The following is a 10,631-nucleotide window of genomic DNA, read 5'->3' as shown; positions in this document are numbered from 1 at the left end:
ATGGAGGAGGAGGAAGAGGGGACCTAAAACATGTAAATCTAAATCTAAGGGCTCCCAGCTGAGGTTAGGAAATGTCAGCATCCAGGTGATGCTAGAGGCTTGGATTTACAGACTGCGAAGAGAGAGAAGAGCTGAACACCAGGGAAGACCACAGAGAGGAGGAAGCAAGTGAAGGGAGACTGAGACAGAAGGAGAGAGGGGGATGGGAAGTGAATGTCCAGAAACAATAGAGAAGCCTAGCAGCATCTCTGAGTTCAAGGCCAGACTAGTCTACAGAGTGAGCTCCAGGACAGCCAGGGCTACACAGAGAACTCTGTATTGGAAAGGAAAAAACAAAAACAAAACCAAAAAACAAAAAAACAGAGAGAGAGGGAGGGAGCGAGTGAGCGAGCGAGCAGCTTTAAGACAGGGTGGAGTGACCAGAGTGTCAAATGCCCATGGAGACTAGAAAGCTGAAGTGAGAAGGTCATGGTGCCCTTGGGAGGAGCTCTGGCAGAAGTGAGATGGAGGTGGGAACGGGAGGGATGGAGGTGGGAACGGGAGGGATGGAAGTGAAGGCGGGGGGAAGAAGGGCCATGGACAAGGAATAGAAGGTGACCCCCAGAGAGGTCACCCAGACAAGATCAGGAGCAGTTCAGGCTGTTTTTCACACACGAGGAGACTGACCGTGATTATTTCTAGAAGACAGACAACAGACAGAAGACTGAAGGCGCCATAGTGGGGATGGGAGCCAGAGAGCCAGGGGCGGGGGCTCCCTTGGACCAAGAAGACCTGGGTAAGAAGGGGCAGGTGTTCTACAGATGTAGAACAGGAGGAAGAGGAGACTGAGGAACCCCGATAACTGTGAGGCTTGGGCCAGGGCAAGAGAGTATGGGCATGAAATGAAGACAAAAGAGACCATTTCAGGCAGTCCCACAGACTAACAGAAGTCTCTCTCCTTCCCCCATTCCTCAGCAGCATTCTCGTTCCTCACTAGCCTTCCTGTGTGGCGTTCTCCCGTTGCTCGTTGCTCGTTGCTCGTTGCTCGTTTGAACTGAGAACTGTGTGTATCCCAGCAGGAACGGAATAGTCCGAGAGATGCCCTCCCCTCTCTGCAGTGCTGGGGAGGAAACCCAGGGCTTTGTATCAGTGCTTAGCCACCGACCTACATCCTCCTAAAGAAGGTCTTTGGTTGTGTGCTTGTTTGTTTGTTTTGAGATGGAGTCTTACTATGTAGCCCTGGCTTACCTGGAACTCACTACAAAGGCCAGGTTGTCTCTCTCTACCTTCTGAGCGCTGGCATTAGAGTATGCACCACCACGCTTGGCCGAGAAGGGCATTTTACAGATGAAAACAACAAAGCAATGTTCAGGACTGAGGAGAAGTTCTGCAGTGAAGAGTGTGCACTAGGTCGGGCGGTGGCGGTGCACGCCTTTAATCCAGCACTCGGGAGGCAGAGGCAGGCGGATCTCTGTGAGTTCGAGGCCAGCCTGGGCTACAGAGGGAGTTCCAAGAAAGACGCAAAGCTACCCAGAGAAACCCTGTCTCGAAAAACCAAAAAAAAAAAAAAAAAAAAAAAAAGTGTGCACTGCTCTTGCAGAGGACCCAAGTTTGGTTCCCACCTCTCCTGATTTCCACAGGCTCAGGCACTCGTGCACGCACGCGCCTGGCGCCTGAATACACACACACACACACACACACACACACACACACACACACACACACACACGAGAGAGAGAGAGAGAGAGAGAGAGACAGAGAGACAGAGAGAGACAGAGAGGGTCAAAGAGAATCATCTGACCAAGCCATCTGAATACCAAAGCTGTTATGTGAATACAGGTCTACCAGCTTCACCACAGTTCTTAGCGTTCTTCCTGTCCCCACTTCCTCCTCTAATGACCATGCAAGGGACTTGACTCTCAGGGTTTCCTGGAGCCCATGGCTAGCAAGTAGCTGACCTGGGGTCAGCTCCTCATGGAGGTCTATCCAAGATGCTTGCCCAGCCTGTGTTAGGATGTAGGGTTAAATCCCCTCCCACAAGTCATCTATGGACTGTACTTCTGGGGGTAGGGGTGGGTCGCTGCCCCTACGGGGGTGTATCCCCCGCAATGGAGCAATAGTTTCAGTTGTCGTCAGTCCTGGCAGCCTGCTTTGACGCAGCCCATGTGACAGCTTTGACAATGCCAGTTATCCTGCCTCAGTGACCACAGTAAACCCTTTGTTAAGCTGGAAACTGAAGTTCTGAAAACCGTGTGAATAGCTGAGGGTGAAGCCGTGAGCGGAGATGGACCAGGCAAGGCTCTAGACCCAAGAGGGCCGGACCAGCTCAGGAACCACCCGACCAAAATGAACACCTGCCTGATGTAGGTAACAAGCACCCTTGTGGGTCTCCCTGGGAGTGGAGGAGATAGGCCAGGCCACTTGGCTCCAAATGAGTCCAAGCTGCTTGGTCATCGGAGTGGCTAAGCACATGGTCTCGAAAGGATGTGCTGTCTCCCTAATCTACTTAATGTCTCCAAGCCCCGGTGCGTGCATCAGTAAAATGGTACCCACCCTCCTAAAGCTGTTTGTGAAGTCAATGAAAACTTGCCCGGAAAATGCTTAGCGCCAGAGCCATTATGCAATAGACATCAGTAACCATTCTCTAAGGACAGGGGTAATGGGTGGGCTGGGCCCAGAGGAGTGAGCCACAGCTACGAAGGGCTGCAGAAGGTGGTGAGGCTGGTCGGGAAGGAGGCCAAGCCCTAGCGTCAAGATAATGCAGCCACAGCTAGCCCTGAGTAGGGAGGTGTGTGACGGTGGAATGAGGCCCACTTTCAAAAGCACTAAGTGGGGGAGAGCGCTACAGGAAAGAGCCAAACAAAAACCCAACCCGGGAACCCAGCAGCTAGGCAGCTGGTGAGCGAATGTCAAACCCAGCCAGCACTACCATAATTCATGGTGGAGGAGGGCTACTCTGGGCCAGGTTGCTTGGGAATCAAAGCCCAGAATCCTAGAAGGGCAGACTCGAGGAGAGCTGGGGTGCAGGGTGGGGGCTCCCCACCCCCCAACAGCAGGATTTCTTTATAATTTGGCTTTGGGGAGAAAGCTTCTTTACGGCCAAGGAAGTTTAATCCAATTCCTTTATCCAAAAGGAGCTTGCTGGGCCACTAAGATGTGGGAAGCAAAATGAGAGCAGACCTTTGGAAGTTTCCAGAGTAGAGAGAAGGGAGGGCTCCACGGCAGATCAGTGGAGGGAAAAGGACATGGGTGCTGGTACCAGAGGCCTGGATTTAAATCCAAGTGAGCTGCCACTCACCATGAGCTATTTTGGGCAACTAAATCATTGAATGTCATTTCTGAATCCTTCTCTATAGCATGGAGGAAGTGATAATACCTACCACCGAGGGATGTGGTTCGGGACAAAGGAGACGGTAGCTACTGTTAGAGTGTGCAGGGTACGCCTGATGAAATCTGCTTGGGCCAGAGAAGAGAGAAACATCAAGAAGGGATGTGTGGGGGCAATGGCTCTGGAAATGGGCTTTGAAGGACGGATGCTCTTTCCATAATGAGAGACAAAGAACCCAGGCGATGGATAACCTGAGCAAAGGCATAGAGCCAGGATGCAGAAGACCAGAGAACCCCAAAGCCTGTTCTCTACCCATGGGAGTCTAGCCTCTCTCACTTTCCCACACTCACAGGCAGTGGGAATGAAGGACGGACCACGCTAGACATCTGCACATAGGACAAGGAAAACTAGAAAGAAGCCGGTCAGCTGGATCAACTGAGGAGCCATATAGGAAAACTTTTGAGGGAGCCTCAGAATTTAAAAATCTGTCATAGAAGGGACTTTCAGGTGGAGCAGACAACCTAAATGATGCTATGAAGAACTGATACCAGGCCGGTCGGTGGTGGCGCACGCCTTTAATCCCAGCACTTGGGAGGCAGAGCCAAGTGCATCTCTGTGAGTTTGAGGCCAGCCTGGGTGAGTGAGTTCCAGGAAAGGTGCAAAGCTACACAAAGAAACCCTGTCTCGAAAAACCAAAGAAGGAGGAGGAGAAGGAGGAAAGAAGGAGAAGGAGAAGAAGGAGAAGGAGAAGAAGAAGAAGAAGAAGAACTGATACCAGTTCCAGAATAAAATGCATACAAGTGGATGGATGGATGGATGGATGGATGGATGGATGGATGGATGGATGGATGGATGGGTGGATGGGGCTGGATGCTGGGATATGGGCCTTGAATACCAGATTGGAGTATAGGCAAAGGACAGCCATTAAATACTGAACAGAGGGTAATCTGTGGTCGCAAGTCAACTTCAGAAAGATAAAGTCTGGGTCACAAATAGACGTTAGATCTGAGGCCTCACCCAGATTCCTGCAATGGTCCAAACGAAATGTTCAGTTGGAAAACACCCCCAAACTCAAGAGGAGATGATACAAACACAGACATGGAACTAAGAAGCCAGAGAAACCCAATATGGACCCCAGGGAAATCTCTAGTTCTTCTTTTTGGTCCCTTGGCTCCTCCCCTCACCTAACAGCTTCTGTCCTAGAAGGTACTGATTTAGCTGTCTGGGATACCCTGAATCCAGCAACTTAGAGGACTTCCAGAAGGCTGAGCATCCCAAGGTTGGGAGCTATGACTTTACACACAACCCAACTTGGTCCAACTTAAGCCCTGGTCCTGAGAGCTCTAGGCCTGGAGATGGTGTCCCCACAATTCCGAGATGTACCTAGAGATTGATGTAAGCTGTACGTTTCCTGTGCCCCTTCCTCAAGTCCAACTTGATCTCTAAACTCCCACAGCGCCGACAGGGTTAAAGCTGCCTCGTGTCACCGCCCCTGTCCGCCCCCCCTCCCCACCTGCCTACAGCAGCAGCGAATGCCGAAGCCGGAAAACGCGGGACAGAAGGGGGGGGGGTGCATCATTGCGGCTGAGTGACAGGTGGAGCGATGATTGGCAGGTGCCGTGCAGCTGGTACCAGTGCCAGGGCAGGGGCTCAGAGGTGGGCCGGGGCAGCGTCTCGCACCCTGGCCTTGAGCCCCCAGCGAGGTTGGTGGCCGCGGCCCGCTGCACCGGGCTCTCTTTCTCGGGGCCCCGGGCCGGTCAAGCGGCGCGAGGTGACGCCCTCCCCTCGGACCCCACGGCTTGCCGAGTGTTTCTAAGGTGACACTCCGGTGCAGGTGGCGGCAGCTACAAGGCTCTGGCTGGGCTCGTCCTCGGGCTCCGGCCGTCCCGGGTTCGCCCCGGCAGCGCCCCACGCAGCATCCCGACCCTTCCAAGGACACAGTCTCCCCAGGGCTCAGGAACATCCCCGCTGGCCTTTCTCAGGCGCGGCGCCCCGCAGCTCCCGGACTCTGTCGTCTGGGCGCAGCGTCGCGACAGACGTGCAAGACCCAGCTCGCCTTTGCCTTGCTCCCTGCTCCGCGCCCCCGGCCCGGTAGCGCTCGAGACTGAACTTTGGTGGGATCCCCGCCAGGCCTGGGAGCACAGACGCAGGCCGCTGAAGGATGGCTGAGGGGCCAGGGGGAGGAGGACCGCGCGGGGACAGGGCCGCCGGCGGCGGCCGGGCTGTGGAGGAGGTGGTGGTGCGGCGGCGCTGCCGGCGTGGGGAGGAGGCCGAGGTCTTTCAACCCTGGCCCGAGGGTACCCGAAGTGTGGCTGCCGGACCCCTGGTGGAAGAGCGGTTCCGCCAGATGCACCTCCGAAAGCAGGTGTCTTACAGGTAAGGAGGATGGGGACCGAGGGGACACTGCGCGGGGACCATCCCACGATCAGCACTCAACTAGCAGCGTTCACGACGCGCCCACCTGCCGCCTGCCTGGTCCTGCTGTAGGGGCTGGGGATCCAGAAGGGGTGCAGGAGTACCCTCCCTGCCGGAACTGTGAAAGCTCTATTCATTCAGCATCTAATTACTGAGTGACAATTGTGTGCCCAGGGCTGTATCTCTGTTCTAGGAGAAAGCCCACCAAGACGTGGTCCTTACAAACCTCTATGTGCTGGGGAGAGGCGAGCCTTCTTCTGGCCTTTCTTCCAGAAGAAGCAGGCACGCCCTGTGCATTCAGCCCCCCCTCCTCTGTGCCCTCCTGTGGGCTGCCCCTGTGCTAAGCACGAACTGGTGGACAGGAGGTGCTTTCTGTCACAACAGCTGGAAACCTACTGCCCAGAAATGGGGAAGGACGTTCCTACCAAGCCCCCTGTATCACAGCAGGTCTACAGGAGCATCCGCAGTAGCAGATACCCCACCCACATTGTCCATTCAACATCTTAATTAATCTATCAGCTGCCTACACAAAATCCCACTTCTCTGGTCCTGCCACCTCTGTTCAAAGGGTCCCCTGGCAGAAACAACTGGAGTGGGCCCCAGAGTCCACTGTAATGACCTGGAGTGAGATGTTTGTGAGAAAAGGTACTGTTCCTCAGAACAAGGGTGGTGCCCAGATGGAAGGGAGGAGATGGACCACAGCCTCAACTAGAACTTGCTTCCCCCATCAAGCCCTTGGCACAGAGTGACGTTCTTTGGAGGGTCCAGTAGGGACATCCCAGTGTGCATCTGCATCCCTTAAAGCCATTAGCCTGATGGGAGGAGACAAGTCTGGCAACCACAAGGAGCTTGGGTGTGTCCTACACTGCCCTGGTTCTCCTCCTACCTTCTGGGAAGAACGATCATAATTGGCCCAGCCCTGAGAGCTGAAAGGGCCTTAATGGTTATGAAACCATTAGGCCTCCATCACTTGAGGGAGGATGGAGAGGGATCTTAACCACCATCCTGAAGTGGGATGCTCAGAGGAAATGGAAAATAGGTTAGATTCCCAAGGGTCCTACCTGCACTCTGAGAATCATGAGCATGCTTGGCTCCATTACCAAGGTCTTCCAGAGCCCTGCTAAGAAGAAAGTATCATCGGCCAGAGCCTCTAGCTGAGCTAGAAGAGTTCCTGAAAGTGCCCCTGGGGGAACTGAGGAGCATACAGAATCCTGGAAGAAATATTATTGCTTTGGGAGTCAGGAGATCTGGTCAAAGACACACCTATGCTTAGCCGTCTGGGCTCATACAAAAAGCACCACACCAGGATTTTCCTTAGATGCAAGTCAGGGACCTGCTGGAGAGGAGGTCAGGGTGGGATAGAGGCTTGGAGAACAGTGAGGGAGCATCATTAAAGAACCGACATAGAAGATACTGTGTGTACATGAACACACAAGGGGGTGGGGAGGCAGCTGTGAGGACTGACTTCCTCCACACGCCAGAATGGAGGCCCCTGGCCACCAAGGATGCACAGTACCCAAGTTGGGTCTCTTTTTCTGAGGATTGTACCAGGGCAGGAGGGATTGTGCAGGATACTCTTCACATGCTGAGGTCACCCAGGGGTCTAGTCTTAGCTCTAGAACTGGGCAAGGCGGAGGGCCTCTACCAGGAAAGAGGAAACAGCTCTGGGCCCTTTGAGCCTTCCGAGGAGGAGGAGGGAGAGGAGGAGGAGGAGGAGGAGGTAGCGGCGGCGAGGAGCAGTGGAACAGCCCTGTGGGAAGGCCTGAGAGGCCTGCTGACCCGTGCTGCTGCTGTTCCTCTTCCAAGCTGTCCCAGGGCTGTCAGGAGCTCAGGCCCACTGTGGCCCTTTTCACATCCTCTGCAGTTCCATTAAAGCTCTGGCTCGCGCGCGGCTCAACCTCCCGTCCCCGCTGTGAGGAGTTGCTAAGAAAAGCAGCTGAAAGCCCTTCACAGAGAGAAAAGGCTTTCAGGCAGAAGTGTGGGGGCTTGGAAATATGAGGGCAAGAGAGGGGGTGCAGGCGGAAGCAGAACAGAGGCCTGGCGGGCGGCTCCTGACGCAAGTCAGGGCCACGGGGAGGGAGGGCGGGGAGGGGGGTTCAGCGGGACCTTCTAGGGAGGAGAGGCCTGCTGAGAAATAGCTCCTGTCGCCTCCCAGAGTCGCCACAGGCGGGAAAACAAACAGAGCCAGTTAGAATTGGAGTGGGGTAGGCCCTTGTTTGGGTTAAAAAGGACCTGGTTTCCAATAAATCCCCATCAAAAAAGCAGGACCGAATGTAGAGCACTCTTGTCTCACGTCTGTGTCTGGACTGGGGAGAGGTATATTCCCCAAACCCTGGAAGGAGTCCTAACCAGTTAGAGTTGGGTTCAAGAGAGGAGGCTAAGGAAGGCAGAAAGGTGTGAGGGATGCTGGGTTTGTTGTTTGTGGACCCCAGGAGTTACCAAACCACATCACCTGGGGATGTCTTTTTAAATGAATTTTGTTGTTGTTGTTTGTTTGTTTTGTTTTTTGAGACAGGGTTTCTCTGTGTAGTAGTTTTGATGCCTGTCCTGGATTTCGCTCTTTTGACCAGGCTGGCCTCGAACTCACAGAGATCTGCTTGGCTCTGCTGGGATTAAAAGTGTGCACCACTGCTGCCCAGATTAAAATGAATTAAAATTTTTTTTTTAATTTATGTGCATGCGTGCAAATCTGCACACCAGTTGTGTATGGGATCCTAGAGAGACCAGAAGAGGGGGGTCAGATGCCCTGGAGTTGGATTTACAGGTGGGTGTGAGCCAACATGGGTGTACTGGGAACCAAAGCTGGGTCCTGTACAAGACCAGTCACACCCTTAACTGCTGAGCCATCTCTCCAGCCCCCTACAACACTTTTTAGGGCTGAAGTTGTAGCTCAGTGACCGAGTGCCTGCCTAGCATGGGTGGGACCCTAGCTTCAATCCCTGGTAAGACGTCAAGGAAGAAAGACAATAGAATGGTTTGCTAAACCCTCCCCTTGGAATCCTCCTCTAGGCCAACTGGGGTTCGAGTCCAGATCTGTTAACTCCTCCTGTGATTCTGGCGGTTCAGCCAGTTTGAAAACCGCTGGTCTCACCTATGGAGAAGTCAAAAAGAAAGACTCTGGATAAAAGAGAGTAAACCAGAGGCAATCTGCTGGGTGTGGCTGGCAGCAGGTGCCCTCTACAGATGCTGCCATGGCCCTGGAGTTCCGGCCCTGCCGACAGCCTGCCTGACTATGGGGCTCAGTCTTTTCCCTTGACAAAAGGATCTTGTTCAAGGCCAGACAGCAAATATTTCAGTCATGAGCTCCCTGTCATGGCTCCTCGGCCCTGACAGAGGTGCAAAAGTAGTCGTAGACAACCTGTAAACGAGCAAGTGTGCCCGGCTTCCTCTAAAGCTTTACTTAGAGACCCTGAACTTTACACTTCGTATCATCTCACGGTCACAAGATATTACTCTTTGGTTTCTTCCTGTTTCGAGAAACGGAAAAACCATTCATAGCTCGCAGGATCCTATACAATCAGGCACTGGGCCAGATGAGGCCCAGGAGCCATGGCTTGTTACCCCTGATCCCGGAGATGGGACCGCGCAGGCATAATGGAAACATACTGATGCATCCATCACCTGAGCACAGGGACTTAAGGTGTGGCTCTGCGGTCCAAGAGAGATACGCACACTGGCTTAGGGGCTGAGAGGCCCCGTGGAAGCCAGCTCTGACCCTTCTGAGTTGTGGAGCTCTCACCTCTAACCCTGTTTCCTCGTATGGAAAACGGGAACAATGATACCCACTCAATAGCGTGGCTGGAAGGATGACACAGGCAAGGGGCGGGCCGGCTAGATCTTCCCTGGGTTGGACGGGTTAGGGAGGTCCAGCAAGGATGGTGGAAGCTGGCTCTGAGCAAGGCTAAGCAGTGGGATCTGAGGACAGCAAAGGCAGCCGCCGCTAAGAGCAGGAACTGAGCATGCCCCAGCCCCCCACTGCCCCTGTACCCTCCACCCTCCCAGGACGCTAGTGGCGCCAGTTGGCAGGGAGGGTGCCCCCTGCGGCGGGCACACAGTCGCGGGGACACAGCTCCTCGAGGGAGGGAGGGGCACCTGATCCTACTCTCCCTGCTGCTATTTACCAGAAGCTAAAAATAACCCTAGAGTGACAGGGAGATGGGGCCGATTTGTAATTTAAATAGCAACAGGATAAAGCAAGAAGCTTGAGAGAGATCACATTCTGTCCCGAATTAAAAATGCAAAAACCGGGGGCAGAGAGCTGAGCTGGAGCAGGGGGAGGGAGGGGATCGCTGCCAGAGGAAGCCGGAAGCTGGGGGTCCGTCCATTTTCCTTCCTTTGTAAGAGCGGGAGCCCAGGCCGTGACCGGAACTCCTTCCTGCAGTTGGAGGTCCCCGCAGAAGAAGGAGGGAAAGGCCAGGGCCAGCAGAGTCCAGAGGCGGGAGCAGACTCATTCTAAGGCCTCCGAGCATCAGTTGGCGGTCGGAAAGAGGGTTTCGTCAGACTTCATTTTGACATAAGGAGTTTGGGATGTGTCCCCAGCCCCTCAAATGCCATATGGCATAAGCCATTTGGGTATGTCCAAGGTTGCTAAGAGGTAGCTGTGGTTTTGAGGAGGTTCCCAGGGGTGCTGCAAAGACGTGAGGGCACCACAAAGTCTCTTGTTTTTGTCTGAGACGTACATTTTCACAACAGGACATTCAGAAGAGCCCTAAGGGTCAGGGTCCAAGGACAAGGGCCAGTGCAGGCTGGGAAATCTCTCTAGTGTCCTGGAAGGGAGTTGGGAAGAGACCAGGACTAGATTCCCGGCTTTTGAACTCCACAGATGACTGGGGAAGGTGGTGTGCAGAGCAGGGTTGGAGTTCCCTGAAGACACAATCTACAATCTATGAAGCTTCAGAAAAGTCAAGCA

At 54.0% G+C, this 10,631-nt stretch overlaps 1 protein-coding gene across 1 annotated transcript in view; it reads left to right on the top strand.

Annotated features, from left to right (window-relative positions):
• Positions 1-4,990: 4,990 nt before the first annotated feature.
• Dgkz (diacylglycerol kinase zeta) overlaps positions 4,991-10,631 on the top strand; it is a 42,489-nt gene continuing 36,848 nt past the window's right edge. The window contains exon 1 of the mRNA XM_028878954.2: positions 4,991-5,683. Within this exon, the coding sequence (XP_028734787.1) occupies positions 5,469-5,683 (215 nt within the window). The 5' untranslated portion in view covers positions 4,991-5,468. The remainder of the gene's footprint in view (positions 5,684-10,631) is intronic.

This window comes from Peromyscus leucopus, chromosome 4, assembly GCF_004664715.2.
Source record: "Peromyscus leucopus breed LL Stock chromosome 4, UCI_PerLeu_2.1, whole genome shotgun sequence".
NCBI lineage: Eukaryota > Metazoa > Chordata > Mammalia > Rodentia > Cricetidae > Peromyscus > Peromyscus leucopus.
This window is presented reverse-complemented; position numbering and strand designations above follow the sequence as displayed.